Source organism: Berghia stephanieae, chromosome 3 (assembly GCF_034508935.2).
Source record: "Berghia stephanieae isolate SIO BIC M18660-M18661 chromosome 3, UCSD_Bste_1.3, whole genome shotgun sequence".
Taxonomy (NCBI): Eukaryota; Metazoa; Mollusca; class Gastropoda; order Nudibranchia; family Aeolidiidae; genus Berghia; species Berghia stephanieae.
The window spans coordinates 89,855,852-89,878,711 of NC_088362.1; the positions used below are offsets into that span (position 1 = coordinate 89,855,852).

Here is a 22,860-nt window from a genome sequence, read left to right on the forward strand (position 1 = left end):
CGTGTGATGTTAATAAAAAATGGTTAAAACAGTGAATATGGAGTTCTTATCATATATTGTATACCAAAATGTTCGTCTTATCGAGGACAATGCATTTACATTAATAAAGAGGAATATAAACATTTCAAATTAACACATTATAATATGACGCAAAATGTTACATAATTAAAAACTCGGCTAGACGTAAGAAACAATTTGCTATATCACTTTTGGATTTATCCCCAATATCTCACTGAAACAATTGCAAATAATTCCCCTCTTTGAATTAATACATAGAGAATAAAAAAGGGTCTGAGAGTATTTAAATGAAAAGATATAAGCATGTTGTGTAATGACATAATGATTTATTATTACCTATGGCAATTTAATTGCATATAAATAAATTGGTAGATTGAAAAAGTTCAAATAAATTGAAACGGATTCCCTATTTTAATTAGAAGGAAAGTTCTGGCTTTTAATACTTTAAAAAATTCTGCTGAACCACTTTGGGTTTATTGCTATTACATCATTTGAACTGACAATTAATATTATTTTATCCCCCCCCCCCTTTCTCTCTCAATGTATGGGGGTGTCAAAATGTATAACTAATAGAACTTCTTCCCATAATAATTATTAAGGCTAAGGTCTTTAGAATATGGATACAAATGATAAACATATCTAAACATATGGGAAAGAAACTTGATGGCAAAGTAAAATAAAATAAAATTAAAGCAATGGGTATTTTTAAAATATCGATATTATTAATATCGGATTTCACAAAGAGAAGAAATATACAAACTTTTAAAACAAAAACTATAAAATGCCCATAAATAAAGTTGGAAAGTATGTATTCAAAATAAAAACATAGTAAATAATAGTACTGAAAATATTATGGACTAAATTGGAAATAATACATAACTAAATCTAAAATATCGATATGAATATCGATATCGTCCGGCAGCCATGATGAGAAGATGATGTAAACATGGCATTTCGGCGCAGAGTTAAAAGGTGTCTGCGCATCGATATAGAGCCCCGAAATTTGGCATGAATAAAGTTTAGATGTTATTCTAAAAACAGGCGTTTAAATTTTAAAAACATGCGATAAATAAATAAATAAATGCATTTAAAAATTGCCAAATTTTAATTTCATATAACTTCTGGAATTATTAATGGATTTTTCCTTAATTGGCACCATTTAAAAGGAAATTGAAAGACGAAAATAATGATACCAAAATATCTGCGATATTCCTCTTTATAACGAAGTTATGCATCTTTAATTGAACCCCCCAAAACGCAAACAGCATTTTCCAGTCACAACTTTCCAATGGCGAGTTGGGTCAAAATTTGACTGCCACTGCTGCTGCCTAGGTTAAGGAGCGAGGTCCCTGCCACCATCTTGCTTTGTTTACACAGATACCGAGTTGCCACCCTGGCTGTTCTTGATAAATAGTAGTAAATCGCACTACCTTGCCAAATGAGAGAAAGGGATACGAGAGAGAGAGAGAGAGAGAGAGAGAGAGAGAGAGAGAGATCGTATTTTGAAATAAACTAAATCAAAACTCTCTCTCTCTCTCTCTCTCTCTCTCTCTCTCTCTCTCTCTCTCTCTCTCTCTCTCTCTCTCTCTCTATCTATCTCTCTCTCTCTATCTTTCTCTCTCTCTCTTTATTTTTATTTTTTTCACAATGTTCTTCATCTTCACATTAGTTTCGAGGTTATGTGTCAGTGTTAGTATTAAGGCAACGTCAGATTTATAAAAACAATTTTTTTTGACAGTACAGTCTTCTTCATCTGGCACACTGGTAGTATCGGATGGTAAAATTAAAAAATTGTTATAATAATAAAAATGGTCAGAAAATAATCTTGACTTCACCTGGGATTGAAATCAGTCCCTTTGCATGTAAAGTGAATGCTCTACCAACTGAGCAATAAGGGACCCCTGGAAATTTAAAAAGTACTGTTAAATACAATACAAAGACTTGCTCTGTATATCTGTGATTTTCATGAATGTAAAAGCATTTTTTTCATAAAAAGGATTCATTAATATTTTTTTTTTCTATCCAGATATTAATCAACAACATGATGGATTCAGCAATTTTTTCTTATACATTTGGTACATAATTTGTGAAAAAAGAAGGAACTCAAGTAACATATCATGCTTGAAGGTTTAGCAGCATGGGTCCTCAATACTTATGTCGGAGAGTATGTGGAGAACCTCAATACAGCCCAGTTATCTATAGCTCTTTTACAAGGTAATCATTAAGCAGGTGGTGATTTTTGTATGGACGATACATTTTATTTGTTGTTTTTTTTAAAAAAGACAAGTGGGGACATGTATATTTTGATAATTGTTGCTACTGGTGGCTTGAAAATATAAGACATGAAAATTTTCAGTTATTTTATATTTTAGAAGGGTTCGAATTTGACAAACGATGAAATTTATCTATTAGCTCTGCATTCTTTCTTGCAAGCTAGTTTTTTTCTTAAGGATTTGGGATTGTTGTTTTTTTTTTGTGTTGTTTTGTTGTTTTTTCCTTTTTTTTTTTGGGGGGGGGGGGGGGGATAGTTATGTTTTTGTTTTGCCTTTTTTCATTTCTTTCAAAGCAGTAATGAGAAAGAACAGTCATTTTTGCAATATTGCCAACTAATCAAATTTGACAGGCAATGAAGTTTATTTATTAGCTCTCGTGAGAAATTAGGGAGCGGGCACTTGTGTAAGATAAAGATCTGAATAGGTGTATATGTAACAGTGCCAAACTAAGAAAGAAAAAAAAATACAAGAAAAAAAACTATCCCAAAAAATCAATCTTTCCCAATACAGGAATACTGATTTCTTGGGATGTTTTTTTCTGGTATTTTTCTTTCTTGCTTTGTCTGCACTGCTTCATACACACCTTTTCAGATCTTAATTATTTCTGCATCTTTTCTGGAAGATTATCATAGATTTTGAATCATTTACTGTAAAAAAAAAAAAAAAGATATTACATTGTGATATCTTAATTAACAGACTTTGCTTATTTCAATATGTGTTTCTGTTTTTGTGTGCTGCACTACATGCCAGCCAGCATAAAGTGCTGTTAATAAAATAAGTCATTGTGTTTTGTGTATGTGCGAGAGAGAGAGAGAGAGAGATATGGGTGATTTTAAACTTTATTGATTATATTTCTTTGAAGGTGCTGTGGAACTGGAAAACTTACCCCTCAAGAAAGATGCATTAAAAAGTTTAGACATTCCAATCGAGGTAAAATCAGGTGAGTATATCGTTTGTGGCACTTTACTTTAGGATATGCTAATCATGAGTTAAAACATCAAATGTTTATAAAATGTCTCTCATTAGACATGAGACTGAATTGCGTGCTTTTTATCAATTGAATTACTTATTTATTTATTTACTTGTTCTATATTTATTTATTTGTTTTATTATTATTATTAGTAGTTGTTGTAGTTATTGTAGTATTACTAGTAGTAATAGTTGTTGTTGTTGTAGCAGTAGGTAATAATGTTGTATTTTGCATATTTTTTCTCAGATATAAGTTTGAGAAGTTTTTATTTATTTTCATAAAGATATTAACCAACTTAGTAGAAACTCTTTATCTACTTTATAACAAAATTATGCCATTTGGTTTTACAGGATTCATAGGCAAAATTCGTCTGAACATTCCCCTCCATCGCCTTAGAAGTGAACCGTGGGTAATTTCCATTGAAAAATTGTACCTTGTTGCGGGTCCCCTTTCAAAACTCCAGGTTTGTATTACCCGACTACTACTTTTGGTAAATAAATCATTCAAATTAGTTTTTCATCATTGAATTTTATTTCTTTTTTGTTTATTTGGGTTTTTTTTTTTGTTTTTTTTTTTATATATTTGGCTTGTTAGTATGATAATTTGTTGGATTTTTTCTTTCTCCTTTAGAAAAAAAACAACAAATGATTGATTAGTAATGTATGATATATATTTGTATGTCTTAGTTTGTCTTTGTTTTCTATTCAAACATTTCAAGAAATAGGCAACTTTGCTATTTTTCCTTTCATAATGTATTCAAAGTAACTAAATAAGGAATAATTCATAGGCACTTTCGTTTTTCAAGACAAGAGTGTTGTATTATTGTATAGCCGTTTAATGAATAGATACATGACCCATCCTCAATTTATTATCAATTCCCTGACTTGCTATTCAGTTTGAAGGTTTGAGTACCGTCATAAATGTCTATGACAGCAGCTCCTAATGGTGTAACACTACTATGTTATGATGATCTATCCAAGCCCCAAACTCATCACCGCAATCGTGTACGGTCACGAACCCAACCAGGAGCTTCGTTACAACACAACATTCAACTAGATGCTCTGGGGTTTCGGGCTCTGACCACAACGAATACATGTTGAACAGGTGGCAAGTCCCCACTGATGAGGGGAGTGTGTTGTGAGGCAGGTTCTCGACTGAAGTCGGTTCGCTGCCATCCAATGTCTCCTCTTGCTGGTGGAAAAGCATGGCAACTTCTCTCTCAGTTTCGAGGAGAGCGATGCCCCTGCCCCCTTGACATATATGCAGCTCTTTCCAAAGTCAGGGAAGTTACCAACAAAGGGTTGCCGAACTTTTTTCAGCTCGAAACAGGAGCACTGTCCATTATGCGCTTGAGAGGAGTATCCCCATTCCCTCTCTTTTTGATCTATGGCAGCTTTGTGGTCTAGTGGTATGATAATTAAATAGTAGCCTGTAGGTCCGAATTCAAATCCTGATGTGGACAGTGAAAAGTGGAGTCCTTGGAAAATGATTTTTACTCGTATTTTCTCACCATATATAGGTGTAAAATTAGTACCCATCATACTCAGGTGCAAAATGAATAGAGTAAGTCGGGGCACAACATGACAAGGAGCATGAATTTGGACTTATTTTGATTATTTGCTCTGATGCTTCACTGGGAGTCAAATTGAGATTCATACCTAGTTGTATTAATTTACTCTATTTTTGTTTTCTATTTCTATATTTTATCTAACATAACAATTGTGTTGTTTGTTAAAATATGTGTCCCAACAATTTTTAGTTGCTTGTGTTTGAAATCTCGCTTCATGGCTGTATTTATACTTAATCTTTGAATTTCCCTAACAGTTGACTTAAAAAGGCCATGACACAATCTTTCACTTGATCTGAATGAATCATTTAAGTTGTTCTCTTTTTATAATAATTATAATAATAATATATACTTTATTCATTTTTAAAAAAATGGAAATTTGTTTACAGACGTGACATGCATAATAATGTATAAACTCAAAGTTGAGAATCTATGGTGACAATGTATACATATATATATGCAAATGCACAAAAATGTAAAAAAAATATACAACCAAGAACGATTAGCGACACTTTATATATTAATTTGATAAATTGATAAATTTATATTTTCAGTATGATGAAGAGAAAGAGAAAAAGAAAGAACAAGCTGAGAAGAAAGCAATGCTGGAAACTTTAGAAGAAAAATGGAAGGTGAATAGAATACAAATCCTTAGACCAATACATTTATCTGAGGAAGAATACAATTTATCATTACTACTTCTATCATGCAAACGTGCATCAATGGGCTCTGGGGTAGTCAGCCGACTGTCTCCACTGTCAGGCAATGCCAGAAACAGCAGACCGTATAGTCCTGCACTTTCCTGTGACAAGATTGGCAGGAGGTTTCAAAGCTGTCCTCAGCTGCAGTTAAGAATTTAAAGATTGGATGAGACTTCCTGCGTGGAGATGTAGCCATACGCTTCTACTACTACTTCTATAATTCAGGGATGCCTTTTTCTGGACAAAGCCGTAAATCAGACTTTTTGTGAAATTTTCAGCTGACCTTGTTTGGTATTGACAAGTAGATTTCATAAAAGATGAAAACATTGGTTGTTTAAATCCAATAGATGAGGGGAATCTAGATGATTAAGTATCCTTTTCTATGATTGAAGGGTGATGATAATAATAATAATAATAGTAAATGGGATTTATATAGTGCTTTACCCCATTGTCTCAGGCTCTAAACGCTTTACAGTGATATAAAACCAAACATATTACGGTAAGACAAGTGTTGATGGAAAAGTGATAAGAATTCAATTTAACAACAACAAAATATGATAATTGTATTGAAATATATGATGTAAAAAGATAAAACTTTAAGTGAGATTTGAACGTTGTCAACGAATCCAAGCATCTTATGTGTGATAGGAGAAAGTTCCAAAAATGGGGGGCTGAAAATTGAAAAGATTGTTCACCTATTTTACGCAAGGTCTTAGATTTGCAAGGATTGATTGGTCATTGCTTGACCTGATATCATTTGATAGAGAGAATATTTGTACGAAATATTTTCATATACTCTTTACATAAGAATTTGCAGGCTTTATTTTAATTTTAACAAAGGGCATCCTTGATAACTTAAGCCATCTGAATTATGAAAACACTAAATTCTTTATCTCATTCTCTTCTCCGCTTCCCACTTCTCACCTCTCACTTACACTCTAAAGTAATGGCATGGTCTCTTTTTCATTTTTTCCCATCATGATAGGCATTTTACATTAAAAAAATTAATCTCCAGTTATTTATGCCCAATTCAACTTATCTATTGTTCTGTCTTAGGAAACATTTTTTAAAAAATGAATACTCTTCAGTTGTCCTCCTGTAGGACTAATATATACCTGTGGTCTTGTGTTGTAGTTTTGTGCATGTTTTGAAATGTAATGCTGATATTCACATTGGATTATTTTATATCTGCTGTGAGCCTATTGCATGTTTATACGTATGTGAAAGATGATTAGTACGTAGGTGTGTCTTAAGTTGATAGTGTATCATATCCTGCAGATAATTATAAACCAAATACAATTTTTGTTTTCGGGACAATACAGATTATTGATATTATAATTATTATTATTATTAATATTATTATTATTATTATATTATTATTATTATTATTATTATTATTATTATTATTATTATTATTATTATTATTATTATTACTATCCACATCTGATTTTACTTAAACCTATCTGTTTCTTTTGGTTTTCCTCAGGCACTAAGACAGAGTGTTCCAGTGGACAGTTCCAATACATCCTGGTTTTCATATGGAGCTTCCATGGCCACCAACATATTGGAAAACATCCAGGTATGTAGAAGAGTCAATAGTTTGTTAATTGCTTTTTTCTCAATAAAAGGTAGTGTCTTATTTTACACCAAAAGAAGTACAAATGAAAAGCTAAGGTATTTTTATTTGCGCACATGAACTAGATTTTTTATCAGGATAAAGATGACAATCTAAAAAGATGTGTTCAACATTTGTTTATTGTGATGCAAAGTGAGGGTTCATAGCTGAAGCACGTACCTTCGTGAAGAATAAAGTCATTGCAACAAGTCATCGCAACCATCCCCCAAAAAATCAGCCTGATTTCCAGTAGAGGCAGGATGTTCTTTTTTCTTCTTCCTGCTTTGCCCGGCACTGTTTCATACTTTTTTCAAATATTTATCCTACACCAGTGCCTGCTCCCTTATTGGTTACTTTGATATTTTCATAAAACAATCGTAGCATGTTACATCATTTCTCTCTCTAGCAACACTTATCTTATCAAGCTACCTCTACGTGAATTGGCTCAAAGATCATACGTTTTAATCCATCTGAGGACACAATGCCCAACCAATTTGTATGAAGTCACACGTCAAAATCGTCCACCATCCTTTATATAGCTGGTTAACAATGTGTAATTGTAATAATATTTTTTTTCCTCTGACAATTGAGAATGAAATGTTGGATATGATTTCATTCTTTCTTGTTTTATCAGAATACAATAGTTATATGCCATATTCTCTATTTCAACACAGTTTGTAGATTATAATATATATAAGGATCAGATTTTTGATAATTCCATTTGTAAGTTTTACATATATATTTAGTCGATTTTCTCAAATGTTGCACACGCTTGAGCATAACTCAAGTGTATTGTTGATTTATTATTTGTCTATTTTTCAGCTTAAAGTGAATGACGTGCATATTCGTTATGAAGATGACATTCTGAATCTTCATTGTCCTTTTGCAGTCGGTATAGTCATAAAGAATTTAAGTGCTCAAAGCACAGATGCATCTTGGGTAAGTTTTGGCTCCGCTTGTAATAGCCTTATGAAAAAAAGGTATGAAAAGGACAAATGGCCAGCAGTCAGAGATTAAAAGCTTTAAAGAATAAGTAAATATCCACGCAAGGTACAAAATGTATGCAATTCCTATTCATCCATAAATTGAGAGGGTAAATGTTAACAATTAACAATCTTATTCCAAGGTAGTTTTTCTGTGCATGATCACAGAAGTGATAGTATTGTATCCAATTTAACATGGACTAGCTTTTAATAAAACTATCATTATTTTGCAGTGGTTTTTATTTGAAATTATGTGCCTTTGACCTGTATTGCTTTTAAAAAAAATTATTTTACTTATTACTTTTACATTTTCTTCTTAAGACCCCCAAGTTTGTTAATCAAAATGAAGCAGAGAAAATGTTCAAGTTGGTGGACCTTCAAAACTTCAGTTTATATTGTGATGCAAATGTTTCCATGCTAGGACACTTGTCTGGGACAGAACTTGCAGTGAGTTTTATTGTTTGAAAATTGTTTTGGTTTACTAGAGGCGATTATTCATATTCATTCATTCATTAAGGCCTCATATATTCTGTATAGATTGTACCTGTTTGCATAATAATAATAATAATAATAGCAATAATGATAATTATAACGATAATAATAATAATTATCAGTAATAGTCGTAGTAGTACTAGTGGTGGTAGTAATATTATCATATATTTATTTATTTGTTTTTTCAATGAACATGAAATAATGAGACCGCTAATACCAAGGTAGACATCTTTATAACAAATAATCTTTGTTTTTAATGTTCCACTAATTTACATTAGATGAATAATCATTAATTAATTTTTTTTAAATATTATTCATAGGATGAGCTGCAAAGAGAGATGTTCAGGACGACTTCGAATCAGTTCAGCGTGAGTTGATTTAAGTGTTTTGATTCAAGCATTTTTGTCATGTCATTTTGCTTTCTTTATTCAGTTTTATCATCCCGTAAAGAAATAGTTAAAGTTAAAGATTCATTAATACACCCATTTTTAATCATTTACTAATTGTGGAATTTATGTTTTGTTTACACAATTTTCTTCTTTCACAGGAACACAACTATATCTTAAAGCCCATTATGGCTCAAGCCAAAGTGACAAGGAATATGTCAGCACTACCTCTTCGCGCGTCATCAAACCCACGGATCCAATTAGAGCTAGTTCTTGAAGAACTTCCTCTCATATTGAAAACTGAACAATTTCAAAGTCTGACTTTGTGGCAGAAAGAGTTTTCAAGGCATGGAATTCGTCGTAGGTTTCGGAATTGCCGTCCCACCAGCAGTATAAGTGAAAGGTGAATAGAAGGTTTTGATTTTATGAGATATTTTTTTCAATCCATTTCTTTATATGTCAGATGACAAAATGACAAGTTTATATTCTGTGTTTTAAATTCAGCCGACATCATTGATTTAAATTTTTGATGTATGAACTAATAAATTCTGTTATTGATGCATTTAATTTGATATTTTGTAATTAAAGATATGTTTTGTCATCACTTACAATATTGTTTTAAAATGATTGACTGATAATTTATTTTTAACTTTATCAAAGGTACAATTATTTTCACTGCAACTATCACTTTTTATGTAATGCACCTGTAAAAACAAATTGAACAAACTACAGGAAATATTTTTTTCATTGTCTTTTTGCTCTACAAAATGATGTTGTCAATGCACAAATGGATTCAAGGAATGTTGTGACTGAGAATAATTTGTTCAACAATTTACTGAACGAAACAGCTATGTGTAGAAGCTATAACAGCCTCTTGTAATTGTTAAATCACTCAATTATACCCTTCCACTTCCTCTTTTTTTTTTTCTTTCTTGCTAAAATATTTCCCATTTCAGAAAGATTTTGATCCTGTGAGAAATATTAATATTATCGTCCAAATAGTTTCCCTTAGTTATTAGTGACAGTGATAGATAATTTACTTTATAATAATAATAATAATAATAATAATAATAATAATAATAATAATAATAATAATAATAATAATAAATAATAATAATAATAATAATAATAAATAATAATAATAATAATGATGATGATGATAATGGTTATGATAATGATGAATAAAAGATAATAAAATATTAATAAAGACATTTATTGAAAATTGGCTGCACTAATTTATAGATCTGAATTATCTACTACATTGGCCATAGAGGATGGACGTCAGATGAATGTGTTGATTGAAGTTTCTGAATTAATTTGAATCACTGTTGTTGTTTACTTCACCAGTAAATGTATTATTTTGTTCTTAAGTCCTTGATTCACAGAGCTTTGTATTAAATAATTCTTAGGATGTTTGGGTTTAATATATTTTGATCTTATTAGCTTGTATTTTGTTTTAACATGTGCATGGTCATTAATTAAACCTCAAATTGGCTCTTTTAAATATTTTACTATTTGCTTATTTTATTTTGAGCAAAGTAAAATTTTTATTTAATGGGTTTCTTAATATTTTTATTTCTTTTTCATCTCAGTCCAAGAGACTGGTGGAATTTTGCTCAGCAGTGCCATTTGAGAATGATCAAAGACAGGAACCAACGATCCACTAAGGCTTTCTTGGTTGATAGGGCTCACCTTGTTGCCAGTTACGTGTCAGTCTACTCCACTCATTTGAGGGGTGACAACCTCTCTGTCAAACAAAAGGTAGTAAGGGATAGTAAAACAAGTCAGAATTATTACAGTTTTTCATAAATAAATAATTGTATATGTATCTAGTTTTAAATCTAAATACCCCAACTGTAAACATGTCAAGTTATCAGAAAAGATCGCAGTTTTTGTTTTTTTCTTACAGGGAGTCCCCATTGGTCTATAGATAGTGCGCTCGACTCACAAAATAATGGACAGATTTTGATTTTGGCTTGTGCCAATTTTCTTTTTGACCAGTCTCTTCAATTAGCAATGATTTGGTATCAAGGTCGCTTAGATCTGACAGAAATTACTTTAATATATATCTATATTTTTCTTATGATTTAATGGAAGTAATGTCATAATAACTTTTTTATCATGTTATTATTTTTTGTCTTCTCAGGCAACTAAAAATCAAGTGGAGGAGGATTTAAGCTTTGAAGAGCTAAAACTAATCAGGGAAGCAGTGATGTGTAGACTGCACAAGGAAAATGAAGTGAGTTAAGGATAACTAGTTATGATTCCCTCTACTGTTAATGATTTTTTTTTTAAATTTCATTCTAAGGAGAAATGAAGATAATGAAGAATTTTGCTCAATAAAAAAAAAAGTGTTGCGTAGTATTTTTGATTTTAAAAAAGCGAGAATGAAGGGAGAAAAATGGCTCAGTTATTGATTAAGATTTAATTATGAGAAATATAGGATAGGGAGAAGTACCAAATGAAAACAGAGAATAAAAATATCACAGTGTCAAAGCCAACCTAGGATCCTACTGACACAGCACCATCTGCTTGGCTGAGAGAGAGAGAGAGAAAAAAAAAAACAGCAAACAGTCACGCTAGCCACTGAGTCATCCAACCACACAAAAATATGGCTTTCAAACTTAGTACCTATCATGTGGACTCTCTTCTCTCAACTTCTTAGGGGATCAAATTGAGGCTAGCTCACTGACACCGCAGACTTTCAAAGGAGCAAATTAATTCTATGCACTCTTCTCTGTATGGAACAAAAAAAAACATGTAAACAAATAAGACGCCCATGGAAAAACTCTGATATTGGGTTGAATAAAATTCAGAAAAAGTATAGAGTGGGCACTTGTATCAATAATGATGAGAAATATAAATTATGGAGAAGTGCCAGATGAAAACAGAGAATAAAAATGTAGTGTCAGAGCCAACCAGGGATCAAACTTTTTATTCTCTGTTTTCATCTGTTTTCTCCATACCCTATATTTGTCATCATTATTGATACAAGTGCCCGCTCCACACATTTTCTGTATTTTATTAAGATTTAACAATACTTGGCAATTCTAATTTCGTCCCCCAATCATTGGATGACAGTCAATTAAGGAGAGATATTTAGAAACATCTACATGCATGACACATAGGTCCTAAATGTGGCAAATAATATATATATATATATTTCAATCAAGAGGGTAAACAAAGGAAATTCAATAATGAATATTGAGATATTTGTTGTAGTCCACAACATTAGAGTGATGATTGGAATAGGAATCAGTGAGGTGGAAAGAGAATACCAGAAGCATTTGTTAATTAGCATCATGTGTGGTTACAAATATTATTTTATTTATTCGTATTATACTCTTTTTATTTTGAAATTCATATTTAGTTTAAGAATTGTTAGTCTTTTAACAAATTTAATATAATTTGCATTTCATGTCTTTAATTATTTATCAAATTTAATCTATCAGTTATATGAATATGGTTGCATAAAAACAATATTTTTTTTCTGAAAATAAAGCCCAAATCTCGTGATATAGGATATGTTTATATGTCTGAAATGAACGTTGTCTCTGTGGAAGATGAATATTATTAAACTAAATGTTTTTAGATTTAGCCATGAAGTTAAAACATTAAAAGTAAATAATTAAATCAAGTTTTGGTATTTTAAAAATCCAATGGTTCCTTTTTCTTCCCACAGATCATTGCCTTTTCAAGTCGTAAAAGTCCAACACATCATGAATCATCACCCCCAGTGCCATCATCTCTCTCATCGTCTTCTCCCCATTCTGTCACCACAACAACCACCATGACAACAGCCACAGCCTTAAACCCACAACCACCACCTCCGCCACCTCCGCCCCCACCAGGTACTCTTTTCCAGCGTTGGTTTCCTGGTTGGTCTGGCTGGTCGAGTTCAAACCCTGCCTCTTCCCAGCAGTCGTTGTCTCACTCCTTGTCACCATCATCATCATCGTCAACACCTTCGTCATCATCTCAAGACCTGTCACAGACTGATTCCCTTACAAGCAGTCAGAATGAACTGGGAGGCCTGCCTCATTCTGTGTCCACCACAACACTGACTGAAGGAGATGTCTTAGTTGATGAAATGGCAGATGAAGAAGTCAAAGTCATCTCTACTTCTGAGGATGCTGTGCCTACAGAGGACGAAATCGGTAATTTATGCTAAATTAACCACCAACAGTTATTTTTGTCTGATCAGGCCGGAAAGAAGAATAAACTTGTAAATGGATTTTAGATCCCTTTCTAACTTACTCATCATATGATTGATGTTTTCACAGCATTTGCAATGAAGCATAACCCAGTGATGATAATCTTCAGCAGAATTCCGGGATTTTTGGATTTTCATTGAACTTTTCGGGTGTTTTTGCAGTGTCAAATATTTTTCTATGAAAAGTGTTCGGGTGGCTTTGCCATGTGCTTGCGGTGTGCTATGCAATAGACCATGGAAAAATCATCATCTCGTCTTCTGTCAAATTTTGACACCTATGCTCAGTTGCATGAATTTTGATGACATTCTCATTTTTATGACGTCAGCCTAGACTAGCTGTCACCAACTGCCAAAAGTGACAGAAGACCTGTGGTGACCTTGGATGAGTAGATTTTTGGAAGGGGTCTGGGCCAAAAAAAAATAATAATCAATTCATAACTCACTGTGGCAGAGTACACACACACACACTCTCTCTCTCTCTCTCCCCTCTCCTCCTCTCTCTCATCTCCTTCTCCTCTTCTTCTCTCTCTCTCTCTCTCCTCTCTCTCTCTCTCCTCATCTCCTCCTCTTCTCTCTCTCTCTCTCTCTCTCTCTCCTCTCTCTCTCTTCTCTCTCTCTCCTCTCTCTCTCTCCTCTCTCTCTCTCTCTCCTCTCTCTCTCTCTCTCTCTCTCTCTCTCTCTCCTCTCTCTCTCTCTCTCTCTCTCTCTCTCTCTTCTCTCTCTCTCTCCTCTCTCTCTCTCTCTCTCTCTCTCTCTCTCTCTCTCTCTCTCTCTCTCTCTCTCTCTCTCTCTCTCCTCTCTCTCTCTCTCTCTCTCTCTCTCCTCTTCTCTCTCTCCTCTCTCTCTCCTCTCTCTTCCTCTCTCTTCTCTCTCTCTCTCTCTCTCTCTCTCCTCTCTCTCTCTCTCTCTCTCTCTCTCTTCTCTCTCTCTCTCTCTCTCTCTCTCTCTCCTCTCTCTCTCTCTCTCTCTCTCTCTCTCTCTCTCTCTCTCTCTCTCTCTCTCTCTCTCTCTCTCTCTCTCTCTCTCTCTCTCTCTCTCTCTCTCTCTCTCTTTTTCAGTTTCTTTTTTCCCTTAACCAATATTTCTCTCTCAACCACCCACCTATCGTCATGTTTACAGTAGACATCTGGTCGTAGAAAGATAATTATATTACAATTAAAAAAAGGTTAATCGACTTAGAAAGTAATTGTTCAAAGGTTTGTTTTAAATTTACTATTTGCTGGGTGGGATTCCTGACCTTCCATTGTGGGCAGGGAGACACTGACTGTGTCTTCTATCCTCCACATCTGTTTTCCAACGTGCTTTGTTTCTTTGTCTTGGGATGAGATTTCTTGGTTTTGTCCTGGCCCTGGCCAGATACCCTAGCTGTGAGGGAAACAGATGATATGTTCTGTCTTGTAAATCATCTCTCCGTTATGCACTGTATTATGTTATGTTTACTCATTATATATGATTTGCAAACATTTGAGTATATTCCTCTTAATGGGGACCTGTACTTGTGTCTGGATGAGACTTTTAGGTGATCTCAAACGAAGTACTTTGATAGTGTGCTACTGGAATTTACATCTGTTTCCTATTTGAACCAATACCCATTTGTCTTAACATGAATTTTGGTTTTAATTTCTTTCTTTTTATTTTCATTGGAACTGATTATTAAAACAGTTTTATTTTTTATCTGTGTTTAATAATTTATTTTTAAAAAACTGAATCCTCAACTTTCAATGATGAATATTTTTCGTTACAGAACAAGAAATCCAAGATGTGATCAAAGATTCATGGGAGAACAGCTCTTTTCTACGTAAAGACACAGTGTTTGCCCGGGCAACATTTGTTCTGAAAAAAGCTTCTTTCCGCTTGGTAGAGTCTTGTCAAATTGAGCAAGGTGACAAGAATTTCTTCTCTTTAATATCATAAAAAAAACTTTACTTTGCTCTTCTGGTTTCTGGTTTCAAGAAAATAATGTAAACATTAATGTGAAGGAAGTTTGTTCCATTGATGGAAATATTTTTATAGCATTAAAGTCAGTTGGAAGTCCTCTTTGATTTATCACTCCAGGGATTGTTCATACTCAATCAAGCCTATTTGTCAAGTTGGGATGGAAAGGATTTATGGTTCAGGGTTGATAAAGTCAATAGAATTTGGGTGTGAAGATGGTTAATTGATTAATATTCTTGACGACAATATCCTACTCAGATCAGGTATATAACTGTGTAAGGATGATTTCAGCGTACTTCTTTGTTCTTCTTTTTTCCCAATGAATATTAAAGCATTAACAAAGTATTTTCAGGCTTCCATATACTTTACTAAGTAGCTCAATTTGTACCAGGTCTCGCCTTTCACCAGAGTGATTTTACCAAAGCATCTTTTGAACCTGACGTTGAAAACTAGCATTTCCCTATTCACTGGAATTTGAATGGTGAATTAATTGATTAATTTTTTTTTACATATTTTATGGTCTTGATATGAAGTTGTGATCCCAGATGGAGAGAGGACAATGGTTTATATTTTTTTAGTGTGAACCAAGTAGGAATAATTGATTTGCTACCCTAAAATAGAATGTAGGTCACAGACAACCCATTTACTTCTGTGCCGATCGTGGGGCCCTAAAAAAAATTAAACCCTGAAGATTTGAGCCATGTCCATTGTATGTGTACAGCATTCCACTAGTGAGCAAATGAGTGCCCATTCTCAGTTATAAAACATACAAAAACCAAAATGATCTTCAAAATATATAATAAAACAAGTTCAAACAGTAAGAGTAAATCTGAACGTGGGAAAATTATATTTACAAGTGATATTTTTAAAAACATACTGTTTCAGGTTCCTATAGCCACTCTCCCTTAGTAGAGCTTCAGTGTACAGATATAGGGATGGAGTTTGAGTCCAGGCCACGTACCAGTGCTATGAAGTTTTCCCTTACCTTAGGAGGTCTTTTAGTCTTGGACCAGACTGCTGCCAACTCTGTTTTCTCTCATGTCATCTGTCCTCAGTCAAAGGTAAAAAAAAAACCCAACAAATTGTGATGTAGCAGGTGGCCACAGCACTTATATTGCACTGCTATATACTGACTGAACACATTTAACAACTTTTACATCATAAATTGATAGACGAAGATGATGTACACTTCGTCAAAAGTCTCAGTGCCAGATAAAAACATTATTAAAAAATTGCATTGTGGGTAGCCAAATTCTTGATCCAATTAATACGGCACTCATCTCCTGGTTAAGAGAGAGAGAGAGCGATCAGTGAGCAGTTGCACTAGCAATTGAGCTATCCAGCCGTTACTGATACAAGTGCCTGCTCCACACTTTTTCCAAAGTTATAGTTCATCCTAATCTATCATTGCATGACATAATTAAAGTTTTCCAACCAAAATGGAAAAAGGTGTTTTATCAGTGTACAGATGTGTCAAACCGACAATCACACTGATCATTCCAGTGAACAAAATATATCTCTCTCTATTTATAAATTTTGTAATCGTGACTTGAATTGACCAATTTTTAAAAATGTTGTTTCATTCATCTACTCATTTTTCCACCTGTGTACCTGTGTGACTACACAATAAAAAGAACAATTACCATTTCACTTAATAGAAGACAGTGTACAAGGTTAAACAAATAATCTAATACTCTTGTAACTAAAACTTTCCCAACTCATACCCCTGTAACTTTATTTCACTTGACTTTGTGTTAAAACGCTCTCTTTAAGTTTTCTAAATTGCATCAAATTCAACATGACATATTATCACATCTGCATATCTGCTTGTTTTTCACTTAATATTTTTTGTAGTTGTTAAAATTACATGGTAAAGGTGCATTGGTCCATGATCATCTGCCATTGTTATTTCATTTTCTAAGGACCCCCACAGTAGATCTGTGTTAAACCCAGCTTTTCATCAAACTAATGGAAGGAGCACAGAACAGCAGCAACAGCAACAACAACATCATAATCTTGGAGACAAGAAAGATAAAGAGTCAAATTTCTTCAAATTGGGATTTGAGAAAAATTTACATCAGTATTTTAAGTACAGGTTGGTAACTGTTAGATGAATTGATATCTTTGTGGATTAAAAAAAAAATTACATTTATTCTCCGAGGAATGCCATTGAAAAATAATCAATCACCTTTTAAAGTGCAAGCTAGTTGGGAAGCACATAAAAAACCCATGATGTTTACTGCTTCTATCCCCATCTTTTGCCGTCCACTTTGTTTTAATTAAGAAAAAGATAGATGGGGAGGAGACTGTTAAGTGGATAAAACATTGCACATCCAATAATCATGGCATGGGCTCGCACCCTGACCCATATAATTCACTTACTGGCAATGCGCTTTGGCTGGCCACTGGGTTATTTCAGTCATATATTTCAAATAACCCTACAATACTAAAGACAATTTATCCTCGTTGTCTTTGTCTGAAAAAAAAATTGTAATATCCTCCTACATTTTAAGTGTTGCTGTTGGTTAGGGACCTCTTGTAAAGCACTTTTAGTACGTAAAGTGGATATAACGCTATATAAATGCTCAATTTCTTTAATATGAATTTTTTATTTTTTATTTTTTATTTATACAAGTAAAGCTTGTCTACCATTGACAGTAAGGGGGGCTCGATACTAATAAATACCAAAATCCGTAATTGGGACTGTTTGATCAAACTGATAATGTTTATACATCAGGTATCTTGTAAAAAATGTTGGTTAAAAAAAAAATAATTGAAAATCTCCTCATTGCCATGGAAATGGCGGCCATCTTGGAAAATAACCGTGTTTTTGGGACTCCACCATTTTATTAATTCTTCTTTGATTTTGATTTTTTAGTTGTTATATAAAGTTTAAACATAGTTATAGATAGCGAGCCACTTAATTGTATAAATATTCACTCTCAAAGGCTTTTTTTTTAAATTCCGAAATGTCATTTCCTCACTTTTTTCACAATATTTAAAGAAAAAATATTTTTTACCCCAAAACTATTCCATAAATAGAAACAAATCATTTGTAATCAATCTAGTTGTAGAAACGTGTCACTATTTTAATGTCAAATTTCAAATCTCTAGCATTAATTAAAATGTCTAATTAAGATTAGAAAAATGGTCAAGTCCCAAAAAATGTTTATGGTGATAAGATAAGTTTTGAGAAAAACGCAGTATTTATCAGATTCTGAGGCCACTAACATTGGGTAGGGGTTTAAATTCCATTTTTTAACTGTCTTAAACTATTCATTCAGGAAAAATATGGGTTGAAATGAAATAAGGAAAGAATAAATCGATCAAAAACAGTCACTTCCAAAAATTTATAATTTTCACCCATTTTCACCTGTGAGATTATCAAATTTTGTTTGTGTTTCAAATTTCAGAGTGACGATGAAAACCCAGCCTCTGGATATCATCTACTCACCAGAGCTTATTCGTAAAGTGAAAGCCATGTTCACAGTCCCAACCTCTGGGTCTCTCCGCTCTTCTCATTCAGGTCAGGAAAATCAAGATTTGAAATATTTATGATGCTGTAATCAATGACAATATAAGTAATAGTCTTAGTTGCTTAAAGTGAAAGGTTCCATAAAGATTAGAAATTATCACGTATTTTGAAACAATCATATAACAAGATTGCTATTTTCAGTTTGATTCTGTACTTTATTTGGACAGTGATGGTCTTTGTCTTGATAAAAACTAGCATTTCTTGCAGGATTTTTTTAACGATCAGGTTGGATGATGATATTCAGGAGAGTTAAATTTTGATTTCAAATGATTATTTTCAGTGTCTCCATGGCAATTTGAAAAGCTGAGGAAACAAACTCAGGAAGAGTTGAAAAATACTCTGGACCAATTGCTAGAGGTTGGTTTTGTTACTTAGCATTGACTTGGAATTTTATTTAAAGTTGATTTTTTAAAATCTAATCTTTGAAATATTTTTTAAATGAAAATATTGAAATAAAACTTAAGAAATTTTTCTTTTTTTCAGTGTCGTTGCCTTGGTATATCACAGTGCTGTATGACTTCATGTCTAATTTAAAAGAATAACAGAGTACATTTATACACCGCTTATCTTAAGTGAACATTCTGCTCTGCCAAAGTGCTTTCCAATTGTTAGAGTCACTTTAACCATTTCTACCACTCAACTTATCAGATTCATTATTGTCCATACCACTGAAAAGGGGAATAATTGAAATGTAATATGATTCAATGTGTCATGAGTAGACAAAATATCATTTTTGTTCACTTGTTTTTATCACTTTGAGAAGCTACTCTCACTATTCTTTCTTTATATCAAGCTTTTTTTTTCTTAATGGTCATTATTAAATGATAAAAAACGGATGAAAACAAGATCACTTTTATAATTTGAATGACTTGATATCAATGTCTGTTTCTATGGAAGCATGACAAAAAGGACTTTCTGTTACAGCTCTCCTCCTAATTCGTACCTAACAATTTCCTTCATGTGTTTCAGGGCAAGGCCAGCAGATGGGGTGTCAATTTTGACATCTGTGCTCCAAAGTTTATTATTCCCGAAAATATGACAGACCCTAATCCCGAATTGCTGGTCCTTGATTTGGGTAACTTTCATCTTAAGACTGTCTCGAGTGTTCCTCCCACCTGTACAGAGAGAGAAAGAGTCAAGGAAGAGGACGAGGGTGAGTGTGTTGTTTTGATAATTTCTCTTGTCAAAATTTGTCTCCCAGAATGATCTGTCTGTTGTTTTCAATGCTTTTTTCTGAAAACTTAATTTGATTTATAATTTTTGTTTTGGATCCCGCACTCTGCTTTAAGTCTTTATTTGATGACACATAAGTTTGTGACAAGGCATTAAGAAGCTTATGACTCGTTGCTTTGTCTAACCATTCCCTGAATAGACTAATTTATGTGAGCTTCTATTTCTGTGCACTGTTCACGATGTTTTTCTCACCAATTTAAATTCATTTAAATGAATGTAAAGTCTAATGTTTTGATTGCTTCTTAAACTGCATTGCATGGCTGTTAGTTCTTCCTCATCTCCCTCCTTCTCTTCCTCATCTCCCTCCGCCTCTTTCTCATCTGCCTCCTCTTCTTCTCCTCCTACTCCTCCATCACCATTACTACCATCACCTCCTCCTCCTACTCCTTTTCCTCCAACATTTTCTTCTTCCATTGCACTAGTATCTCTCTCTCTTTTTCCTAACTCCACCTCCTATATCACGCCCATCTATGACATCTAGTTCTACCCCAGAAATAGAACACGTATGTGCCATGACCCTACCCACCTGCCCCTATCCCCGGCCCCCAGGTCATTTCAAAGTATCTTCAAAACCTGTTAATGTTATCGCTGTAGATCTTATGATGGGCCAGCTTTTGTCAAGTGTGTGTTTACCACTAGAATGAGTATGTTTCATGCTTTCGATTTGATACAAAAGATGGGTGAGGCACAGAGCATTTTGATAGTTTCACAAAATCGTGTTTACTGATTAATTAGATCTCTTTTTTTTTAACATTTAAAAGCTTGGTTAGAACAGTGGGCGTGATTATAATTTGAGACATTTCTTACTTACTTACTTACTGCCATTTCAGGTGAGCATAATTATAAAGGGGTAAATTTATATCATAAAAATTTTGTTTTTCAGCCAGATCATTCTTACAACTAGAGTGCTTACAAATGGAGACCTCTGTAATACAGTTAAAGAAATTAGATTCATTCTCTGCAATAATACACATAAGTTTAGCCTAAGTTTTATATTTTTGACAGTAGATTGAATTCTAAGCATCTAGTTCACTAATACATACTACCAGATTGTTGCATTCTAAATAAACCTGAGACTACTTAGATAATTTCCAATTTCAGACAAATTTGAGACCCCTTTATCCACCCCGCCTAATGAGACAGAGGAGGACAAGGTAGTGAAGCAAACTCTGGCACAAAGCGGAGGCCTTTCCAGTAAGCCAGGCAGCCCAGCCAATCTCTCAGATGATGTCTTCAGGAATAAATTATATGAAAAGTGAGGCAATAATTTGTTTTCTGAGATGGTGGTGTTTGTTGCTTGCAGTGCCTTCTTCTTTAATAAGAGAGAGAGAGAGAAAGAGAGAGAAAGAGAGAGAGAGAGAGAGAGAGAGAGAGAGAAAGAGAGAGAGAGAGAGACAGAGAGAGAGAGAGACAGAGAGAATTTGATCACCCCTTGTATGTAGTACAGGTATGCATTGATTTGATCTTTTCCACTGCACAATCTCCAGGTATGCTATAGAGCTGACAGAGATGCAAGTACTGGTAGGTCATTTGCATGACAATTGGCGACAGGCCTACCCAAGAGGGATTAATGTCATGAACATTGTGGATCGATTCAGCATTTCAATACAGCTTGAAAGGTAAGCTGGTGTTTTGTTTTTTTTTCCTTGTGCTGAGGACTAGTATTACTTGAGTTTAAGCATACATGTTTTCGTTAATCGATTTTTATTTTTATTTTTGTAATTTTAAATAATTGTTCACAAGGAAGAAGAAATTGGTAATTTGATTATTTTTATTAATTTTGTTTGTCTTGGATTTTTTTTTTCATATATAATTTTCTTGGGTGTAACTTTTTCTGTTTGTTTTGTTTTGTTTGATTTTAGGTGTTTAACGGCGCTTTCGACACTAGTTAGGTCATGCGCCCGTTTCTGTCTTTTATCAATTTTTATCGGCCTTGAGGGGCCATAGCTGCTCAAAACGTGTACTGTTGTAATAAAATCTTTATAAAATCATAATATTTACATGTTTATTATGTAAAAATATTTATTTACAATTTCTGCAGGAGTTCACATTCCTGCAGATACTTTAAAATTGTAAGTGGATCGACCGACTGTGTGATTTATATTTGATTTTTGTTTCTATTGCTTCTCTATGAATTTTTAACTTGAATAGCATAACATATTTGAAATGTTTTGTAGTTTTGAAAATGAAACAAAAATTATGTCGCTCCAGTTGTTTTCTTGACTTTTTGTTCACCCAAGCATTTACATTCAAGTATCAATGATTAAAAGGAAGGATGCAAAATTTGGTGAATTGTTTTTTGGGGTTTTTTTTTGTATTTCAGGCGTTTGATTGTCACTGCTGATCCTCAATGGCCGACAGCTAAGATTTCTGGCAACCTGCCATCTTTGACTTTCCATTTAAATGAGAGAAAGGTAATAGTTTTCTTTCAGCTTCCTCATGTTTAAAAATATTTTTAATATTTTAACTTTTTAAAGTACATTTTCTTAGTTTCATTATGGGGGAAATAAAACCTCATCTCACACATCAAAAGTTGGGTGTCCCGATAGCTCAGTTGGTAAAGCACTTGCTTCTCATGCAAAGGGACCAAGGTTGAAGTCAAGAGAGCCCCATTCCATCCAGCAGTGATTGGGTAGCTGGGTCTGTTAGATCTGACATATAGTATTTTGCGATAGACAAGGGTTCTATCTAAAGGGTATCAAGCATTAGGCCCATGAAGCCAGATAAACTCCTGCCCAACTGGACCTTATGGCTCTAAAGGATTACTCTTTCAAAATGGTGTTCTCTGGGTGGGGATCCTGACCTCCCATAGTGGGCAGGGAGGTACTTTATGTGTCTACTATCACGCTGTGTTTGTTTTCCAATTGCTTTCTGTCTTTGTCTTGGAATGAGATTACTTGGTTTTGTCCTGACCCTGGCCGGAGTCCTTGGCTGGGAGG

At 33.6% G+C, this 22,860-nt stretch overlaps 1 protein-coding gene across 1 annotated transcript in view; it reads left to right on the forward strand.

The window, feature by feature from the left end:
• LOC144968789 (intermembrane lipid transfer protein VPS13D-like) overlaps positions 1–22,860 on the forward strand; it is an 83,837-nt gene that overhangs the window by 640 nt on the left and 60,337 nt on the right. Inside the window, exons 2-22 of the mRNA XM_078907469.1 lie at positions 2,045–2,232; positions 3,154–3,231; positions 3,612–3,724; positions 5,383–5,460; positions 7,016–7,108; positions 7,967–8,083; positions 8,449–8,574; positions 8,940–8,987; positions 9,167–9,408; positions 10,598–10,766; positions 11,152–11,244; positions 12,688–13,162; positions 14,963–15,100; positions 16,039–16,214; positions 17,076–17,248; positions 18,567–18,679; positions 18,969–19,045; positions 19,658–19,841; positions 21,023–21,176; positions 21,409–21,540; positions 22,245–22,335. Of these exons, the coding sequence (XP_078763595.1) occupies positions 2,136–2,232; positions 3,154–3,231; positions 3,612–3,724; positions 5,383–5,460; positions 7,016–7,108; positions 7,967–8,083; positions 8,449–8,574; positions 8,940–8,987; positions 9,167–9,408; positions 10,598–10,766; positions 11,152–11,244; positions 12,688–13,162; positions 14,963–15,100; positions 16,039–16,214; positions 17,076–17,248; positions 18,567–18,679; positions 18,969–19,045; positions 19,658–19,841; positions 21,023–21,176; positions 21,409–21,540; positions 22,245–22,335 (2,967 nt within the window). The 5' untranslated portion in view covers positions 2,045–2,135. The remainder of the gene's footprint in view (positions 1–2,044; positions 2,233–3,153; positions 3,232–3,611; positions 3,725–5,382; positions 5,461–7,015; positions 7,109–7,966; positions 8,084–8,448; positions 8,575–8,939; positions 8,988–9,166; positions 9,409–10,597; positions 10,767–11,151; positions 11,245–12,687; positions 13,163–14,962; positions 15,101–16,038; positions 16,215–17,075; positions 17,249–18,566; positions 18,680–18,968; positions 19,046–19,657; positions 19,842–21,022; positions 21,177–21,408; positions 21,541–22,244; positions 22,336–22,860) is intronic.